The sequence below is a fragment of the Lepidochelys olivacea genome (genome assembly GCF_965140295.1).
Source record: "Lepidochelys olivacea isolate rLepOli2 genome assembly, chromosome: 6".
In the NCBI taxonomy this organism is placed as follows: Eukaryota; Metazoa; Chordata; order Testudines; family Cheloniidae; genus Lepidochelys; species Lepidochelys olivacea.
Genome location: NC_140416.1, coordinates 18,735,268 through 18,757,347, shown reverse-complemented (window position 1 = coordinate 18,757,347; position 22,080 = coordinate 18,735,268). Strand labels below are relative to the sequence as shown.

At 43.1% G+C, this 22,080-nt stretch overlaps 1 protein-coding gene across 1 annotated transcript; it reads right to left on the bottom strand.

Moving 5' to 3' along the window:
* Nucleotides 1-8,439: 8,439 nt before the first annotated feature.
* Nucleotides 8,440-16,749, bottom strand: RPLP2 (ribosomal protein lateral stalk subunit P2). Its single transcript, XM_084630870.1, has 5 exons — nt 16,604-16,749; nt 15,314-15,437; nt 11,677-11,725; nt 9,415-9,507; nt 8,440-8,559 (listed from the first exon to the last, which is right to left on the bottom strand). The coding sequence occupies exons 2-5, from the start codon at nt 15,434-15,436 to the stop codon at nt 8,483-8,485; spliced, it is 342 nt and encodes a 113-aa protein (XP_084486996.1). The 5' UTR covers nt 15,437; nt 16,604-16,749; the 3' UTR covers nt 8,440-8,482.
* Nucleotides 16,750-22,080: the final 5,331 nt, after the last annotated feature.

Genomic DNA, 22,080 nt, shown 5'->3' with positions numbered 1-22,080 from the left:
CAATCTGAGTCAGCATGTGGCGTTTAGAGCACATAGTCAAATCAGCTGTTAAACCGTAAGCCATTCTCTGCTATGGTGGAGCTACTGCCCCATTATAATAGAAACTACGAGCCTGATGCCAAGTGCCCACAACCGTCGCCGAAGTCAATGTGCGCTGTGGGAGTCCAGAACTCACAGGATCAGGACCCGAAGGAAAGCACTAGTGGGAACATTTTGAGGAAAAAATGGGGGAGCAAGGAAAATTCACAAAAAATGTTTGCTGAAAAGATTTTCCATTTCCCCGCCAGTCAGCAAAGCCAGAAACTGTGCTGGAAACGCCAGGATATATGGAACTGACAGAAGCACAAGCATGAGATCCAGGCCTATGACCCTTACTCTGGTCACCCCCCACACCAATAGAGGGGGTTGGTGGACTAAGGAATGCAAGATCAGCATCATGCTGCCAGTAGGGAGCATGTAATTACACAGCAATTCTTCCCAATTTCCTATAATTAGCTGGATGGACAAGGCAGTGGTTGCGCCTCGAAGGGGTGGTTGTGCTCTTATAATAGCAGATTTCTTGAAAGTAATCCAGACACAGGCTCCAGTTCAGTGCTGTAACCTGCCTTCCTCAGGGACTCCGCTTCTCGGAGGTCGCTGATCCAGAGGGATACCACAGGGAGGTTCTTGGGCTTCCCTATAATGCAATGCTTCATTTTCCTGGGAAGAAGGCAGTGCCAACAAACTTGGACGAGAGAGGATTATCTCCTTCAGTGGAAGAGAATGCAAAGTGCAGGACGCAGGGGGATCAGTGTGTCCATGTTCTTCATTTTTTGTGGGAGGGCAGGGAGTGATGGGTAATACAGCAGTGAGTCATCTCTGGGACAACATGTTTTGGGCCTGACCCAAAGCCAGACAAAGTCAGTAGAAAGACTGCCATTGACTCCCGTGGTCATTGGATCAGCTGCCTTTATCAGATTGTCCCATGGACAGCATGACAAAATACTGTCTCCTCACTACGTCAGCACACAGGCCCAGAAAGATCCTGGAATGAGTAAGCCATAATTATGGCCCGCAGGTGAAATGGCACAACAATGTGACAATGAGAAACGCTGACGGGAGACCAAAATTAACACTACAGGAAACAGAAAAGACTCCCAGCCCTAAACTGTGCTTGTTTAGATCACTTGTGTAACTGCATTATTGAGAGAGGCATTAAAGGAGACTGAAAAAAAATCAGAACAGCTGCAAATTAAGCACCAATAAAGTCAGGTTAGTAACACTTGCAGTGAGGGAATCCAGTACCCTAATTGCCATTGACTTCAATGGTCTCAAAATCAAGAAAAAAACCAAAACACTGATATGCATGTAACTGGTGACATGTTCCCATTTAGACAAGGCCTAAAAGTTGGCCTGTGCCCTGATGAGCTCACAGACAAGGCTGATGAAAACCTCGTCTACACAAGAGAATTTTCCATTTATCCCAGTATAACTGTCCATGTGGACGCTCTTATTCTAGAGTCAGAGTGGCTTTTTTTGGTTTAGCTTAACCCCCTTCCTAAGCCACATAAGCTAACCCAAAAGACATATACCATAACAAGAACAGCTACATAGGGATTATACAAGTTGCAGCAGGAAGCTACACAGCTTGGCTTCAGGTCCATCGGCTGCCTCAGTTTCCCTCACTCCAGGCATCCACTGGCATCCAACACTTCAGGTGCTGGGCACTAGTCAGACTGTCATCCTCCCTTGGTCACAAGGCTCACCACATCACCTCACTGACAAATGACAGATGACAAAACAGTTTTTCCATCCTCCTCACGTGCAACACCAGTATGGGAGCACCCACATCCACTCTCTACTACAGGTTCCCGATCCTGGGAACACTTCATAACAGGGCTATCTAGCCTCCCTCTGATAACCTCATTGTGGGGCTCTGATTTCCCAGGACCGCTTCCTGGATTCACTCTCCTCCCACTCTTTACAGAGCACTAAATCCAACTTCCTCTGATCTCCCAGTTCTACTGCTGTTTGCAATTCCTCCCTGCTCATGCCCCACAGGCTGTTCACTCCTGGTTTAGTCACAGGACCTTTGTCACGTGAGTTCAGCACTTAGCGCCTTCATCTGGGGAGGAGAGCTAAGCTGGGACAAGTGCAGCGGCACCCCAATCCTCTTAAAGGGCTAGCTCAATTTGTGACCGCATATCACAGAATCAAAGAATCATAGGACTGGAAGGGCCCTCGAGAGGTCATCTAGTCCAGTCCCCTGCACTCATGGCAGGACTAAGTATGATTTAGACCATCCCTGACAAGTGTAAGTGTATTGGTTTAAATTCATACTTTAGGTTATATTGGAAAAAACCCACACTTTCTGCTGTAGGCACAGCCAAAGGAAACATTCCTCGCCACATTTTACAAAGGCGAACCAAGGCACAGAGGGGTTCAGGCACTGCCTTAACATCACATAGGAGTTGGGACTTAAATCCAGATCCCTTGAGTTCTAGCTCAGTGCTTCAACCAAAAGACCAGCTTTCCTCTCAGGCTAATGTTGCTTCTGCCTGTTTTTCCGCACCTTGCAAACCGCACGGTTCCGTCTGTAGCTGAAGGAGAACAATGGTGCTGGGGCTGCACCAGTTGAGAAACATCTCCTCAGATGTTTACATCACCCAGTCTTTGGCCTTCAAGGTTATACGACTGAGGCCTTATTATTGCCTGGCAAAATAGCACAACACTGTTATGCTTGTTGCAATAAACAGTGTAAACAGTAATTTCTCGCTGAACATTTCCTGGATTCTTTAGCTGGTAAGAAAATGCTGGCAAACAAAATAATAATGGTGTTTTTCTCCCAGGTGGTAATCCCCCCAAGCCAGTGATTTTTCAGTAAGCAACCAGCAGCAGGGAAATCAGCGTGACCCTCAAATGTGTTGTGTAAGCAGGCTTTATACCAGTGCCTTTCTGACATGTTGGATACTCATCAAAAATCGCATGTTCATTCATGCCCATTGAATGCTCAGTATGCAGCAAGAAAGCTTCCTCTGCAACCCTTTCATTACCTTCTTGTTACTCATGTGGGTTACGTACAGTTAACATCCTGCTACTATCATGGTACAGCACATACAAAACCAATGTCAGCCTCTCTTCTTGATGACATTCATATATTACAGCTTGACGACACCGTGTTCCTTTAGATGATCCAGGGCCTGATCCAACTCTCATTAAAGCTGATGGAAAGACTCCAGTTGACTTTCTCCCTATTTTAGGGTTGCCTTTGTGCTTTGTGACTATGTATTAGACCTTCATAACACAGCTCTGCTTTACTAATCTAGGCCAGTCCAGAGTCTTTGCTTTCATAGTACGGCAATATTTGTTCTTACAACTACTTTTCCCTTTGAAAACAAACCCAAATTTAATGCAGAGAAGTGTGGGCTGGAGCAATAGCCTGGGAAAATAAGTCTTCATCCACAGAACATGTATAGCCTGGATACATCAGAACAAGCTTCCCCACCACTATGCTTCAGACTTAATCTGGAGGGACACCTCCAGGGCCACCTCTCGGGGCAGGCAGTCTCCATGCTCCATTGATCCTTGAGCTTCCTTTTAGGGCTGCTAGTAAGGGTGCCAGCAGTGACTGGACATTTAAGCCCCTGCTGACTGTTCTGTGCAGGTGGATGCTTGTGCCTGTGTGGAGCACCATTGACTTCAATGGGGTGCTGCCACTCTGGAGCAGCGCACAAAACCGGGGCATTAGGGTATATCTACCCTGAAGCTGGGAGCAAGCCACCCAGCCTAGGTAGCCAGACTCACGCAAGATGGACTCAAGCTACCGTGCTAAAAGTAGCAGTGTGGATGTTGTGGCTCAGGCAGCAGCTCAGACTCTCAAGCCACCCCACACCCTATCTCTGAACTTCTGTAGCTAACCAGGCTCCACCCCAGCCCCAAGCTCCACATTGCCATTTTTAGCATGCTGGCTTGAGTCTGTTCACCTGAGCTGGGAGGCTTGCGCCAGGTGCAGTGTAGACCTACCCTCAGTGACTCAATCGAGAACACTAATTGACTTCACAGATGCCACCACGGAGCCATCACTTAATTACCATTTCCAGTAGCACCTGGGAAATACTTGGTAGTCTCCAAATAGAGAAGATGTCATGCTTCCTGTCCTGAGGTGCTTGCAAGAAATGATTTTCCTTCACTACTGAGCTGGAGTAGAACTAATATCCCAGAGATGAAAGTGTCCATCTCTTACCATCAACCTTATTAGCAGATCACTCTCCCTTGCTATGGTAATCAGTTACCACCATAACGTCCAGGATAAAGATTTGGTTCTCCTTCCTTTCCCAATATTGCTGATGTCACTACCTTTGGAACAGAGATTGTGCCATAGGATGTGCCAAAGTGAGCCATGTTCCTGACATTAGGATAAAGAGAAAGGGATATATTTAGAAGTTTATAGCATATACAATATACCACAACTTTCTGGGCCTTACCTGTGGTTTCAGTAGGAACATGCCCTTGTCCTTATCTTTTAAGGCACCTTTTACAATGATTCATACGGTCAGGCTTGACAAAGCCCTGGCTGGGATGATTTAATTGGGGATCAGTCCTGCTTTGAGCAGAGGGTTGGACTAGGTGACCTCCTGAGGTCCCTCCCAACCCTGATATTCTATGATTCTATGATATAAGAAGCATTATGACTGTGAAGAAGGAAGCTACAACTGAAAATACAGAACAGCATCCATAGAGACAAAGCAATGGGTGGGTCAAATTGCTCAGTGGTAGACACCTGCTGAAGACAGTGGAGTTAGAACCATGATTAATTTGACCCAGTGCATTACAGGAAGCTGATGGAGATTTCTAGATACAGCACTCTGATTATAAACCAGTTCAGTGGCAACTGAAAAGACTTGGAGTTGGGGAGAATAGATTAAAGTACTTTTGCTTCCTTGTTTGGAGTAAACTTTTATCATTTCACAGGACAGGCTAGATGGTTTGCTATTGAATTGTGAAACAGGCATGCAAACTTCCGGCATAGCTAATTGCTTAAAACATACATAAGTCCCCCTCCCTCTGTAAGCTTCATGGAATGTTATTTAAAGCGTATTGCCACCTTGAGGGTATTCTGGGAACTCCACCAAGTATTTAACAAGTTTTGGTATGTTTAGAACTCAGAAGTGGTCTCTGCGGCCAGGGGTTTACTATAGACTAGGAGGGATAGCTCAGTGGTTTGAGCATTGGCCTGCTAAACCCAGCATTGTGAGCTCAATCCTTGAGGGGGCCATTTAGGGATCTGAGGCAAAAATTGGGGATTGGGCCAGCTTTGAGCAGGGGGTTGGACTAGATGACCTCCTGAGGTCCCTTCCAACCCTGATATTCTATGATTCTACGAACGTGCTGCAGACAAACAGAGCACCAAGTGGTCTGATTATATATTTATCACAAAGTGGTGTGATGTAGTCAGTTGGTGGTTTTTAAACACACAAACCCGAGACTGTGCTTTCCAGGGCAGATTAGTTGCATAAGCTTTAGCAGAAATGGTGCATTTTCAGGAGAGTTTTGAAGTAGATGGTAGGTGGCCAACCATCAGGTTGGGTTGATAGCTCCAGGCCTGAAGAATGGGAGGACAGTCGGCGTAGTTAGGCCTCTTGTGCAGGGCACAGCTTATACAAAGTGCTAGACTAGGAGACATCAAGACTCGGCTAGGCCAGTTATCAGCCTGCATCTCAGCTGCCTTTTCCGGTTACAATTATTGAACAAATGGTGACAATCAGGTGGCCTCAGTACCCTTGGATACTTGTCAATTTGGAGGCATGGGACAGACCAGCTCTTGTTACATCAGTAGATAATCTCCCAGCAACAGGCCAAGATTGCATCTCCACCCTGACACTCTTAGAATTGCAAACTGCCTTTGATACTTTTGATCATGAGGTGTATGGACTCAGCTGGGGGCTGCACCAGGAGTGAATGGGGTTGCTTTGGGGTGGGACCATTCTTGTATAGGTAAGGGCTTTCAAAGGCTGGTGGTTGGGCCCTCCCTTGGAGGGCTACAGGGCTCCATCTTGTCACCTGTCCTCTTTACAGAGCTATGGGGCAGTTAGAAGGGTTGGTGAGGAGGTGGAGATTGCTCTGACTTCACTATGCTGATGGGGCCCAGCTCTTTTATTTTCCTAGCAGCCAAAAGGGTCAAGTGCCTCAGCTGGTGTTTGGATGAGAACGAGCTGGCTTACATTTGGTTCAGAGAACATGGAGGTGATACTGATTGTAGGGGAACAAGTGGAAGAGATGGCAGAGATAATATCTCCTCCTCTGACTGAGGGAGGGGCTAGCTCAGCATTTGTGGGGCAAGTGAGCAACCTAGGAGACTGGCTGGCCTTCCAGCTGCTATTAGAAAGTCAGGTAGAGGGTACAGCCACAATCAGCTTTCTTCGATTACGTACAAAACAAGAGGCTGTGTCTGTTTCTTTCATAGACATTGGCAACTGTGCTTTCATCCTCTTGTGCAACCACTATAACATGATTGGTGGTGCTACGCTTCTTAAATCTATCCAGAAACCGATGCCAGGTTCACTTGTTATGGATACATCTTGCCTTGACACCAGTTTTTGAGGGCCTGTAATGGCTATTTATTACATTGGAACTGTAGCATAGTTAAGGTTTCAGTTCAACAGGAACTTAAAACTTTTATTTTGTACAAATCTCATTGAAATAGCAGAAGCCAAAGTCTTATCTTTGAGCACTGTTTTATCTTCTCATGGTGGGTTGATGAAAAATGAATTGGTAGAGAGAATAAAGTTAAAAAATACTTCCTTTTTGGCAAATTTTCACTCTTTTCTTTGTACCCTTTTATAAACAAATCCAACACTCTGGGGGCCTGTCCTTGGACCACAATATTAGTCGTCTTATGCTGATTATCTATGAATAACTGATAATTGAGCAGTTTGTCTATAGAGTATTCTATAACTTTTTAGCCATAACAGAAAAGAGGCAAATCAGAATTGACCTACTTTAAATGAGTCAGACAGGGAACCTAGCGGAAAGGTATTTGAGCTGGAAAAGAGGAAATCATTTCAAATCTCACCTGTTTAAATTTCCATGTAATTTACTACCCTTAATATTAGCCAAGCTCATTAACTCTAACCTAGAAGGCAGTCAAGAAAGAGCTGTTGAATCCCGTGTTGAAAATAAGTTAGCACAGAGTCTATGCAAGGACACTACATGCATGAAACCTAGGTCTTTAATGGTAAGATTTTCAAGAGTGCCTATGCAAGTTAGGCACCTAAATCCTAGTGACTTTCAGTGCCCAAGTTACTAGAGACATTTTGAAAATGGTACCCTAACTTGAGAAAACACAATCCTATCCCCCACACAACACTGCCTTTCATATTTGAGCCTGGTCTACACAGATTTTATATCAGTATAAACTCTGTTGGTTAGAGATATATTTTACTGAAAATTATACATATATAACCCCTAATGTGGATGCAGCTATACAGCTGTAAAGGCATCTTACACTGAACTTATTCCCCTTCCCATACACGAATAAGCTCTACTGGCATAAGAACTTTTATACCAATCTAGAATTGCATCCACTCTAGTGGACAGGTTGTACCATTTTAAGTGTACAAGTTGTACATCTCCACTATACCTGTATGTAGACAACACAAGATCATACATCACTTCAGCAGTGTTACCCACAATTACTTACCAAACACACGGAATGCAAGTCAATCTGTTATCAGAGGTTCTTAAACTTCACTGCTCCGCAACCCACTTATAACAAAAATTACTATACGACCCCAGGAGAGTGTTGGGGGACGAAGCCTGAGCCCTGGGCCCCAGAAAGTCTAACCCCAGCCCTGATGATCCCATTAAAATGGGTTTACAACCCACATTGGGGTCCTGACCCACAGTTTGAGAACTAATAATATAATGGATATCAAAGCTGTGAAGCGATTTAAGATTTTGTGTTTGCACATTTGATGAAGTTGAGGTGAGCATTGCTTTTAGAGATCTGTTGGAGATGGAAGTGAAATCCCTAAAGAATGTGTTACTGACAGCATTGTAGGCAACATGCAGGTAGAAAGGAATGAACAAGTCTTGGAATAAGATCTAATTTGTCAAAGAAATGAGTGCCGCTTTGGTCATTTACAAAATATAATCTTTATGAGAGTTAGCTTTGAAGTGATGCAGTAGAATTTACAAGCTAATTCTGATTTTCTTTCCATTGGGTTTTACAACATGATTTAGAATCAAGTGCATGTTTAGGTCCTTCAGGGTGGGGTTTCAAAGGTTTCTAAGTGATTTAGGAGCATAAGTTTAATTGGCTTCACCTACATGGAGAATCAACGAGGCTAGTTAAGAAGTTTTTTTTTCTTTAAACAAAGCCCAAATCCAGATCACCGTTCTTCTTAGATGAGAGAGAAAACTTCAGGGACAGTAGGGTTATTATAACAAAACACCTCAACATCCATTTTAAACAAAACGTTTTATTAGCTTCTGTAGCAAAAGTTTAGTCAAATAGGCCAAATCCCATGTCATCATCAGACTCCTCAGACTCCTCCTTTTTCTCTTCTTTCTTCTCCTCAGCTGCAGAGAGAAAAGATTTAAACGGTGTTTACTCTCATCTGGGAATATTTACAGTACATTTTGGACATTGCAGGTGTGAGGAGATCCCAAAACACACACTCTTCATGAAAGGTTTCAGAGTAGCCGCCGTGTTAGTCTGTATTCGCAAAAAGAAAAGGAGGACTTGTGGCACCTTAGAGACTAACCAATTTATTTGAGCATAAGCTTTCGTGAGCTACAGCTCACTTAAGTGAGCTGTAGCTCAGGAAAGCTTATGCTCAAATAAATTGGTTAGTCTCTAAGGTGCCACAAGTCCTCCTTTTCTTTTTACTCTTCATGAAAGGGTATCTTCCAATTAAATGGACACAAGTCACCCCTTTAAGTTTCAGTCTCCATATCTACTCTGTGCGTTACTAACAGATTCAATTTCTTTTTAACCTATATGTTTAAAGATTAAGTGCCAAATTTTGCCTTCAGAGACATATGCACCACTCTCAATTACATCCACAGGAGTTGCATACTCACACCTGAGGGTCCATTTTGGCTCTACAGACTTAAACCAGAACAAATTAATGAAGGTGAGGAGCAAGCAACTGTGTACAACTCTTACTGGTTGGCTGGTTTTAGCTAACTGCCTTCTATGCACACCACTTTAACAGTTCATTCCCAGGTACAGTGCAGAGATAGTCTTTAGTGCTAAACCATGTCAGTTAATATTTCAATCTCAGGACAAGAAGCCAAAATACAGCAGAAGAAAGAAAAGCTTCCTAAGTTTACATGATGGGAATTAAGGCACTAAGATTTGAATGTAATGAGTTTTCATAGAGGGGCTCCATTTCCCCCCTTGTTTCTACTGCACTGCACAACTATACTCACCAGCAGCAGGTGCAGCAGCGGGAGCAGCAGAACCTGGTCCAGCTGAGACTGCTACAGCTCCACCAACCGGCATGCTGGCAAGTTTGCCGTTACCTGTAAGGAACAAAAGGGTGGGGAACACTAATTAAGCACTCAGAATAGACCTGGCCCTGCAAATACTGCAACACGCAGAACCAAAGTTATGTAGTAAGATGGCACCTAGTCAATATGGTATATGGACATGTCTATGATAGGATGAAATGAATGAGGAAAAAAATATAAAAATATCTAAGGGATGTGATTACAGGCTCGCCTCTGACAAATTAACGCACACTAGCCACCTGCAAGGAACAATGAGGTGCCAGGTATTTGTTTGTTTAAAATACAGCACATTCTACAACAAGATTCTAGAGTTTAAGACTGAAACACTGGGCAGCTAGCCTACCCAAAAAACCAACAAACAACATGGTGTTGACAATAGTTTTGGGCAGTATTTTTTTGCCTACAAAATCCCCCAAACCTCCATATTAAAAAGTTAAGACATCAACAGCAAGCAAACTTTACCAAATAAAGAAAAAGGTATCCTTCGAGAAGAGCATTTCCTATATGACCTCTGCTAGGTCCTGTCTATTCTATGTTGTCTACAATGTGCTACAACCTTGGACTGTGCAGCAATGCAGCACTGTTTGGGAATATGATTAGATTGCCATGTACAGAAGGAGACCAAACAACACTGAGCTGTTCCAAGAAGTACTGTGTAATAACTAGGCCCCTCCAACACAGAAGGAATTACATTACAGATGGGACCTTTGAGATTAGTGACCTCACTACTGCTTAATGTCTCCAATTTCTGAAAAGTTTTCCCTTTTCCCTTGTGAATACTGAGAGTCCCTCTGCTTTCGAAGTTTGCTTACCCAGTCCTTTTGCTTGTACTTCTTTTCTAAGAATCAATTTCTAAATAATTCCTTAGAATTTCAGATTCCTATAACTAGCAAAATAAACATGTTTTATAATCAGGTCAGATATTCTAAGAAACCACGTACAGTAGAACCTCAGTTACAAACATCTCTGGAATGGAGACTGTTCGTAATTCTGAAATGTTCATAACACTGAAGAAAACATTATGGTTCTTCTTTCAAAAGTTTACAACTGAAAATTGACTTAATACAGCTTTGAAACTTTACTATGCAGAAGAAAAATTCTGCTTTCCCGTTTTTTTAACTAGTTTACGTTTAACACAGTACTGTACTGTACTTTTTTGTTTGCTGCCTGATTATGGACTTCTCGTTCCAACTGAGGTGTGTGGTTGACTGCTCAGTTCATAACGCTGGTGTTCATAACTCTGAGATTCTACTGTATTTCTAAAATAAATTATTCCATCAGCAGACAACTGAATCATTTTAAGAGTGTGTGGTAAGTGCATGCATAATGGCTCTTTCAGGTTTTTATACAACATTCACAGAAGTATCTAACAGCTGCTGTACTTTCTGATAATCATTAAGGCCTGATCCTGTGAGCACTTAAGGCATGTGAGTAAAGTTACAAAAATATCTGCTTAAATGTTTGAAGGAATGGAGAGTAAATCATTAAAGAGCTTTGGGCTACTCGAAGTATTCAACATGCTATATAAAAACAATGTATTTGGTCAGAGCCAAATATTCAGTAAGTGGAACATTCAAATTGTTGTGCCCTTCTAAATTTATATTTATTAATTTTGCACTGAAGGTAAAATGTGATTTTTTTTTTTTTTACTTCATTGTTCTCTCTCAACAAGATTTATCACTTCTAGGTCTCCCTGAAATAAACAGAAGGCTTGTGAATGAAGGATTTAGTTCATGAAGTGACTTCTCGGAGAAAGAAAGTTCAAGAACACAATTGGGTAAACCAAGAGTTACAATTTAGAATGCTAAAATCTGGCTCATTCTCTCACCTAGCAACATGTCCAGAAAACTCTTGTTATGAGCAGACTAACTGTAAACTCATATTTAAGAGCACTTTCCAGTTTAATCTGGTCCACAAGCGAAACCTAGCAGGTACTGGCACTGACCTGCAGGAATTAGGATGGACCCCTACCCATTACATGATTTATCCCAATTTCTATCTTAATTGAGAGCCCTCTAAAGCAAGTCTGATTTAATGAGGAAAAACAAAATGGAAAAAAGAAAAGAAAAGAAAAATCTGGTAATTCTCCGCTCTTAAGGGTCTTTAAATTAGTGACTTAACTAGAAAGGCAATCATCATAAATGTCACCCCCTCATGCCAATACCATGAGATTACACTTACCCTGAGCAATGACATCCTCTACATTTTTTCCGTTCAGTTCACCAATAACCTATGGAAATTACATATAAAGTATTAAAACAAATTGTTTGATAAGCTGTTTTAAGTGTTAGTCAATCAGGCTTCTGTGTAATACCACCTAACCAGCTGCTTGTAAGACTCCATCTTGCCCTGTTTCTCAAGAGGAGAAACAATGAATATAGGGTTTTTTTAAAATAAATAATTTAACATTTAATTTTGAATTGACAACCTACGTTAAGACCTAAATTTATGATCTATTAAAATCATTTAAATAATTGTAAAAATAGTATTAAACAGTACATGTTTGCTGCTGATGTTTTAAAAAAAGTCAAGCCACTGAACTGGGAAAAAGCACTGGTTAAGTACCAGGAACCAGAGCTGGTTGAAGCGCTAAACCAGATTTTGACAATAGGCGCGCTCTACAGAGATTATTTTGTTCATTTCAGTTTATTCCTCTAATTCAGTTCAATGACTAGTTCATTCAAAGTTAAGAAACCAACTGGGAGCTGAAGAAGCAGGAAAACTTGTTTTCCCTCTTCCAATCTATGAATAAAAGCTAGGTGTGATGATATCTACTAGTTCTAAAAATAAGGACACAGTGACCAGAAATAATCAGTTCAATTCAACAACTATAGATAATATTTCCTATGTTTAATAAATCAGTTTTAACAGCAAAACATGTTTTGATGAACTTTCTTCCTTAGGTATCAGGCACATTCAAGATAATTTTTGATAAAATAAAATTAAATGCTGTTTTTGTGCTTTTTTTAAACTGAATTTGAATTTCCATCCAAATAGAGCCACAAGAAAAAAATTAATCTAGTAAATAGAAATGTGTCATTCATCAATTGCTAACATACAAAGGTAGAAATAAATACAAGTTAAGCTATATAACTGCTTATGTAAATATAGTGTGTCCACATAGTTAGCAAAAAGCAGGACCAAATTTTGTATAAAAGCTATATTTAGTAGCAAATCAACAAATTTCAATGGTTACCGAATCAATCTCTTTTTTAGGAGAATAACCAAAAAGTATAAATACAAAACAAGATTAAAATCTATGATTTAAATCAATATAGTTTATAGGACACTGAAATCCAAACAAGTCCACAGTTGGAAATAAAAACAAACATTAAGTGTGCCATGATAATAGCTCATCTTAACTAATTAGCCTCTCACAGTTTGTATGGTAACTTTCAACTTATCTGTATGTATGTATATACCTATATCTTACTATATGTTCCATTCTATGCATCCGATGAAGTGGGCTGTAGCCCACAAAAGCTTATGCTCAAATAAATTTGTTATTCTCTAAGGTGCCACAAGTACTCCTGTTCTTTTTGCAGATACAGACTAACACGGCTTCTACTCTGAAAAATGTGCCATGAATGAAAACTGAAGACTGACACACTGGAGCACCTGTGCTTTTCTGTAGTCATCTCCTCATGAAATCCATTTCAATGAGTTCACAATGAATTCAGGAAGCTCACAGCAATGAAGACTATAGAAGCCTTCTACAAGTCACAAAACAGACCCTCTGCAATGGTTTGTTAGGCATTTATGAAACTGATGCTGTACCCCCTTCCATGCACATGCTCTACAGCATGGGATCCTGAACCCGCATGTGTGTTCCTCAGTACTCTGACATATGCTAAAGCCCAGCTGATCATTTCAGCTTTTCACTGGAATGTAAATTTTACTATCAAAGTTGGAGTCCAGGCTGGCAAAGATTAAACAGGAAAACAGAAACTGCTACCATCTCAGAAGCAAGCGTTAAAGGTCAAGGGTGCTGCAGCTCCTCCCAGTGTATTTCAGCTATTGGACAGCAGTGCAGGATAAAGGAGAGTCACAAACCAATGTAAACAAACAGGGGAGGCAAGATTTTAACGATAGGAACTGTAATGTCAAAATACATTGCAGCTCAGCGATAGGGACATATCTAAACAACATTTTTCAACAGCTAATCTCCTGCTCAAGTGAAGCATGCAATATGTGAATTGCCATGTTTGTGTTTATTTACTCAGAAAGGTGTGTTTGAAGAGTCCTCTAGAGTTATATTGGAGTAATATCTGGTCAGTGTTAACAAATACAGATAAGTCAATGATGACAAGAACAAATTCTAACAAAACATTGTGGAAAAGGGATGATCAGTGAAAACTAGGTGAGTTTATATTTTTAACCATAATAAAAAAGTGTCAATTTGAAACACACAACAGAATAAGAACCTCTATTTCAGAGTGCAGAACTATATCCTAGTACTGCATGGATTCTGGTTACAGAGAACTAACCACTCTTTTGGTTGGATTTCTGAAGATTACAACTATCCACCTGAAAAACCTAGTTTCCCCAATATCCTCTCTCTCAATGCATCTCTTGTAATACCTGACACACCGTGTCTGCAAATAAGATCATTTCTCATTTGAAAAAATCTTATAGAATTTCATCAATTGTTTTCTTTTTAAACACAACACCACCACATTATGAAAAGTATTTAAATCTTTCTTCCCAATCTTCCTTCAAGCCCTTCTCTGCCACACAGCCTTTCAATACTGATCTCCAGGCTGACACTAATCCTGCAGAATCTTTATGTTTTTTCCTAGGTATTGTATCATCTGGGTGTATCTCATTTACTTCCATGCCATTACAGGAGCCTCAGGCATTGGTCCACCTCAGTGTTTCCTATGCTCTGCCCATGGCACCCAACAGTTTGTCTCCTGAGGGCTGTAATACTTTGGTCTAATTCCAGTTGTTAGGTTAGTGTGCGAGTGGCTGGATTGTATTAGTGGCCACCTTGTATTAATGGCCTGTGACACACAGGAGGTCCAACTAGAGGACACAGTCGTCTCTTCTGGCCTCAAACTCTTTGTATGACTAGTTGACATATGTCCCTTGTAGCAGGTACAAGGGCTTGTGTGTTTTATGGAAAATGCTGTGTATACACTTGGCACCCCAATAAATGTAGTGCAATAATGTTGCCAGAAGCTGGGAATGGGCGACAGGGATGGATCACTTGATGATTACCTGTTCTGTTCATTCCCTCTGGGGCACCTGGCATTGGCCACTGTCGGAAGACAGGATATTGGGCTGGAGTGACCATTCTGATGTTCTACCTTTTGCCTGAAAGGTATGACCCTCCACTAGATTTAGATCAATTTATTTTGAGGCCGTGCATAACTGCAAATTGAACACTGTATCTCACTAGAATTTTTTTTTGCCACCAGCGTCCACTAACCAGGCAACTACCAGCCTCTGATAAGCGCCATTAGGCAGCCCTTGTTGTATGCAGTGTAGTTGTAGCCGTGTCAGTTCCAGGTTACCACCACCTGTCTCTCTACAGAGACTTATCAGTTAGAAACATAGCTTGTATTAGCTCTGTCCAGTGAGGTTATTCAGACTGAATTTTTGTAAATAAGAGACCCTGAGATCTACAGAAATGCTGCCCCAAATACTTTTTATTGGGCAATTGGCACTTGAGAGACCATAACCACATACATACCCATACTTGGAACGACACAAATATTTTTAACATCTCTTGGATTAATAAGATAAGATTCATAGCCAAGTGAATACAGAAATGGCTCCCATTTGGATATTACACTGTCAGTTACTGCATTGTCACCTTGTTCAGGCGTTCATCATCCGTCTCAATGCCTACACTGTCGAGAATCTTCTTCAAGTCCTTTGAAGCGGGGGACTCGTTGCCCCCAAGGACGGCCAGAAGATAAGCTGCAACGTAACGCATTCTGAAAGAGAATTAAAATCTTTATCATGGAGGCTGTTACAGATTTTAGAAGCCAGGGACTTGTTCCCAGCTCGCTGGAGCCCTGTTGCAGTTACAAAAAAGAAAAGTGCCTTCTTAGCTTGAGTTAGCTAACTCAAGATAAAATCCTAGTGAAGATGAGGCAGTTTTCATGAGTTTTAAGATCGAGTTCTACGGGAGCCTAGTGTTTAACTGCTAAGCTATATTAAAACTACAAATTACCTCATCTTCCCTAGAATGTTACCTCCAGTTAAGAACAGATGTCCCCTCCCCACCCCCCAAGAAGACAAGGCCTTAGAGAAGCTGTTAGTCAAGACAGTTGGTTTTAAGTGTCCTAAAATAAATGGCTTTTACCTCGAGCCGCTACGAAAGTTGATACATACACAGCTCTATACTTCCAACCCTTAACAGTGACATCAGAGGATGTGGGGGGAGAGAATCTAAGCAGCTAGCAACTCGGCACCTTTCTGAACAGAGCCCGCTGGGTAAATGCCCATTGCAAGCTGAATGCAGGAGGGGGGCAGCCCAGCTGGACACGTCCCTGGCAGGCACCCGGAGGGGCTCAGCGAGCCCAGGAGAGGGGGCTCCCCCAGCTATGCAGGCAGGGGGCTACAAGGGGCTGTGCGTGGAGGGGCAGCTGCTTGGGCACGACGCTGATGGCAGAGCGGTTTGCACACTGGCCTGCTAAACCCAGGGTTGTGAGTTCAATCCTTGAGGGGACCATTTAGGGATCTGGGGCAAAAATTGGGGATTGGGCCTGCTTTGAGCAGGGGGTTGGGCTAGATGACCTCCTGAGGTCCCTTCCAACCCTGATAGTCTATGCTTCTATGACCACCCCGCTTTCCCCCCCCCCCGACTCCCAGGTTCCCATCCCGCCCCCATTCAGTGGGGTGCTCCCCGCAGCCCTGGTAAATCCCCCTTTGTAGCCCCCCACTGCGGTCCCAGCACTGCCCTCCCCCCCGGTACCCCTCCCTCCAGCGTCCCAGGCCCGGCGCGGCAGAGCACATGGGGCCGCCATCGCTCCTTCCTCCCCCCCCGGGCTCCGCATGGTCTCGGCCCAGCCCTGCTCACGGCCAGGGCGTGGGGGGGGTGTCCGGGCGCGCTTATTAGAGGGAAGGCGGGGGGGGGGGGGAAGGTCCGCACACTTACTTGACTGAGTGGGGTGGGACGGGAGCTGGGGCTAGGGACGTGCACTCGCTACGGCGGCCCGGCGGCTAAAGGGAAGGGGCAGGGCCTAGACCGACAGTTCTTCCTTTTACAACGCCTCACCAACCAGCTCTGCCATTGGACGAACCGAGGCCGGCAGACAGCCAATGAGCAGTGAGATTGTTACTAGCGCTGCGGCCGCCATGACACTAGAGGCCACACCTCGGGCTGGCACGTGCTCCAGCCCCCAGCCGCTCTCCTGCGGGGAGGGGGGGAGAAGCGCAGGCAGGCCGAGGCCTCCGGCCGTGCTGGGCGGGGGCAGCCTCATGGTGCCAGGCCCAGTGGGGACCCTTCCTCCCCCAGCCCGCCAAGCTGGGGCAGCGTGGGGCCGCAGAGAGGGCGGGGCAGGAGATGGCGCAGCCCTCCCCCTCCTTCCTGCCTGCCCTGCAGCAGCTCGCCCCCCTGAGCGGTCACAGGAACATGGCACGCCTCGTCCCCTGGGCACCGTCTCCAGGGCTGACGGCCCTGCCTAGGTCGCCAGAGCCAGCCCGCGCAGACGTGGGTCACCCCCCCCCCTTGGCTGAGAACTGTAACAAAGGCACCACAGCACAGGAGGGCTTGGAAGAGACCCCTTTTTATTTCCTAGCCGCCGTCCTCTCCCCTGGGTCAGGGGAAAAAAAAAAAAAAAAAGCAATCCCATAGCTGGAGTTTGTATCCACTGGATTCAGTGAGAAGGAAGTTAACACCCTTTCAAAGTCCCTCCTCCCTTTTGCTTTAAGATAAAATAGATCTTAAAAGCTAGAAATTGTCCCTCTAGGTTTCCCATTCCCCTCTACATAAGAAAATTGCTGTGTTTCAGCTCTAGTTTGATTTTTTTCTTCAGGTGGGTTAGTTATGGCCTCTGATTCTCCCACTGGTAAATACACAGCCTGGTTTGTCTCCCAAAAATGGCCTGGAAGGGCCCTTGAGAAGTCATCAATCCAACCCGCTATGGTGAGGCAGAAGTCTCAGGACCAAGAACATCGGCAGGTGTTTATCTAACCTGTTCTTACAGTTAGATAAACCAGGGACATGCACTCGCTAAACCCCTGACCAATCTCCTTTCAGTTACAGGGATTCCACAGCTGCCACTGAAAGCCTATTTCAGTGCTTAACTACCCTGATAGTTATAAAGGGCACGTCTTCACTGGCACCATTAAAGTGTTGCCATGGCAGTGCTTTAACATGGCTTGTGTAGTTGCGGCAGCTCTAATAAAAAACCCACCCACCTCCACAAGGGGCATAGCTGCCAGCGCTGGGAGGGCAGGTGCACTGTCTACACTGACACTTTTCAGCACTGAAACTTGCAGCGCTCCGGGGGTGGGGGGGAAAGGGTGAGTTTTTTTTCACACCCCTAAGCAAGAAAGTTGCAGCGCTTTAAAGTGCCAGTGTAGACAAGCCTTAAGTGTTTCCTAATATCTAATGTAAACCTCCTTTGGTGCAGATTAAGCCAATTACTTCTTGTCCTACCTTCAGTGGACATGGAGAACAATTTATCACCATACTCTTTATAGAAAGTTAACATAGCTGAAGACTTATCAGTTCCCCCTTGTCTTAAGATTAAACATGCCCAGTGTTATTTAAGTTTCTGCTCATAAGTCAGATTTTCTAAACATTTTTGTAGCTCTCCTCTTCATTAAATATATGGAGAGAGTCCAGAGTGGCACCCAGAATTGGACACAGAGCTCCAGCTAAGGCCTCACCACTGTTGAATTGAATGGGACAGTTATCCTCTCATCTTACATGCAAGACTTCTGTTAATACAGTCCAGAATTATATTAGCCTTTTTCACAACTGCATCACACTGTTGACTCAATTTGTGATCCAATACTGTATAGCAGTGGTTTTCAACCAGGGGTCTGCGTACCCCAGGAGGTATGCAGAGGTCTCAGACTCAGACTTTAAGGTCAGAAGGGACCATTATGATAGTCTAGTCTGACCTCCTGCACAATGCAGGCCACAGAATCTCATGCACCCACTCCTGTAACAAACCTCTGACCTGTGTCTGAGCTACTGAAGTCCTCAAATCATGGTTTAAAGACTTCAAGGAGCAGAGAATCCTCCAGCAAGTGACCCGTGCCCCACGCTGCAGAGGAAGGTGAAAAACCCCCAGGGCCTCTGCCAATCTGCCCTAGAGGAAAATTCCTTCCTGACCCCAAATTTGGCGATCAGCTAAACTCTGAGCATGTGGGCAAGACTCACCAGCCGGACACCCAGGAAAGAATTCTCTGTAGTAACTCAGATCCCACCCCATCTAACATCCCATCGGGCATATTTACCACTGATAGTAAAAGATCAATTAATTGCCAAAATTAGGCTATCCCATCATACCATCCCCTCCATAAACTTATCAAGCTTAGTCTTGAAGCCAGATATGTCTTTTGCCTCCACTGCTCCCCTTGGAAGGCTATTCCAGAACTTTACTCCTCTGATGGTTAGAAACCTTCATCTACTTTCAAGTCTGAACTTCCTGATGGCCAGTTTATATCCATTTGTTCTTGTGTCCACATTGGTACTGAGCTTAAATAATTCCTCTCCCTCCATGGTATTTATCCCTATGATATATTTATAGAGAGCAATCATATCTCCCCTCAGCTTTCTTTTGGTGAGGCTAAAAAGCCCAAGTTCTTTGAGTCTCCTTTCATAAGACAGGTTTTCCATTCCTCGGATCATCCTAGTAGCCCTTCTCTGTACCTGTTCCAGTTTGAATTCATCCTTCTTAAACATGGGAGACCAGAACTGTACACAATATTCCAGACGAGGTCTCACCAGTGCCTTGTATAAAGGTACTAGCATTGCCTTATCTCTACTGGAAATACCTCACCTGATGCATCCCAAGACCGTATTAGCTTTTTTCACGGCCATATCACATTGGCGGCTCATAGACATCCTGTGATCAACCAATACTTTGATGTCTTTCTTCTCTGTTACTTCCAGGTGATGTGTCCCCAGTTTATAACAAAAGTTCTTGTTATTAATCCCTAAATGCATGACCTTGCACTTCTCACTATTAAATTTCATCCTATTACTATTACTCCAGTTTACAAGGTCATCCAGATCTTCCTGTATGATATCCCAGTCCCTCTCTGTATTGGCAATACCTCCCAGCTTCGTGTCATCCGCAAACTTTGTTAGCGCATTTCTACTTTTTGTGCTGAGGTCAGTAATAAAAAGATTAAATAAGATTGGTCCCAAAATCAATCCCTGAGGAACTCCACTAGTAACCTTGCACCAGCCCTGCCTCTAACCACTTTCTTATCCACCTTTCAATTTTCATATTGATCTCCATCTTTTCCAATTTAGCTAACAATTCCCCATGTGGAACTGTATCAAATGCCATACTGAAATCCAGGTAAATTAGATCCACTGCGTTTCTGTGTCTAAAAAAATCTGTTACCTTCTCAAAGAAGGAGATAAGGGTCTACCTTTTGTAAAGCCATGTTGTATTTTGTCCCAATTACCATTGACCTTAATGTCCTTAACTACTTTCTCCTTCAACATTTTTTTCCAAGACCTTGCATACTACAGATGTCAAACTAACAGGCCTGTAGTTACCTGGATCACTTTTTTCCCCCCTTTCTTCAAAATAGGAACTGTTAGCAATTCTCCAGTCATACGGTACAACCCCTGAGTTTACAGATTCATTAAAAATTCTTGCTAATGGGCTTGTAATTTCATGTACCAGTTCCTTTAATATTCTTGGATGAAGATTATCTGGGCCCCCTGATTTAGTCCCATTAAGCTGTTCAAGTTTGGCTTCTACCTCCCATATGGTAATATCTACCTCCATATCCTCATTCCAATTTGTCATCCTATCAGGTCCTCCCAGGGGTACATCAACTCATCTACATATTTGCCTAGTTTTACTACAGGCTACATAACAAGCACTAGTGAAGTTAATACAAACTAAATTTGCATACAATGAAATGTTTATACTGCTCTATTTACTATACACTTAAATGTAAGTACAATATATATATTCCAATTGATTTATTTCATAATTATATGGTAAAAATGAGAAAGTCAGCAATTTTTCAGTAATAGTGTGCTGTGACACTATTTTTTGTCCGATTTTGTAAGCAGGTAGTTTTTAAGTGAGGTGAAACTTGGGGGTATACAAGACATCAGACTCCTGAAAGGGGTACAGTAGTCTGGAAAGACAGAGCCACTGCACTATAACACGAGATCCTTTTCAGCAGTACTGCTGCGTAGCCCAGTTATTCCCCATTTTGTATTTGGGCATTTGATTTTTCCTTCTTAAGAAGAATATTTTACACTTGTCTTTATTTAATTATTGATTTTAGTCCAATTTTCCATATTGTCAAGGTCATTGTCAATTTAAGGCTGCCCTCCCAAATGCTAGCAACCCCTCCCAGCTTGGTGTCATCTGCAAATTTTATGCGTATACTGTCCACCCCATTACCCAAGTAATTAATTCATTATCACGTTATCAAATCCAGAGCACCTCCAGTCATCATAAAGTCCTGGCAAGTGAGAGAAGAATCACACCCATAGCATACTTACTTTCTGGAGACTGGATGGCTCAAGGAATTGACGACAGGATAAGGAAGTTTAGTTGTCTGCTTCAAATCCATCTTGAGTTAGCAGTAACTGAAAATTATCACCTCCTGATGGATGTGTGCAAAAAAAGCTTGACTGTTTCTGGCAAATTTTCTAACAGATAAGAATCCACATAGCAAGAACTGTGGTCCATCACCATGGTTGGCAATCCTGGCAAAGAAGCTAAGGACTAAAATAGGCACGGAGACTCAGTTATTAATATTGCTATAACACGCAGAAGCCCCAGTTAAGGTTGAACCACAATGATGGAAGTATTGCAGGGAAACTTATACTGCCACTGCTCATGCTGTACCTATCCTGGAGACAGGAAACAATAAAACTGATATGCAGTTATAAGCACTTCCAAGTTACATGCTGTTGGAACTAGGTGCCTCCTATAAGCAGCTCAGACACTGGGCAATCTGACTGGAGTAAAGCAACATGGTAAATCAAAAAAACAATTGCCATGTGTATAACTTTTTTGTTAGAATCATAGTTAGAAGGGACTGCAAGGGTCATCTAGTCTAACCCCCTGCCAAGATGCAGGATATGTTGTGTTTAAACCATCCAAGACAGATGGCTACCCAGTCTCCTTTTGAAAACTTCCAGGGAAGGAGATTCCACAACTTCCCTAAGCAGTTTGTTCCATTGTCCTTCTATTCTTACAGTTAGGAAGTTTTTCCCGAGATTTAATCTAAATCTGCTATGTTGTAGATTGAATCCATTGCCTCTTGTCCTGCCCTTTGTGGCAAGAGAACAATATTTCTCCATCTTTTTTATGGCAGCCTTTCAAGTATTTGAAGACAGCTATCCTGTTGCTACCTCCAAGATCACAAACCTTCCTGGAGGCACTGCTGAACCCATGTTTACCTTTGAACAGA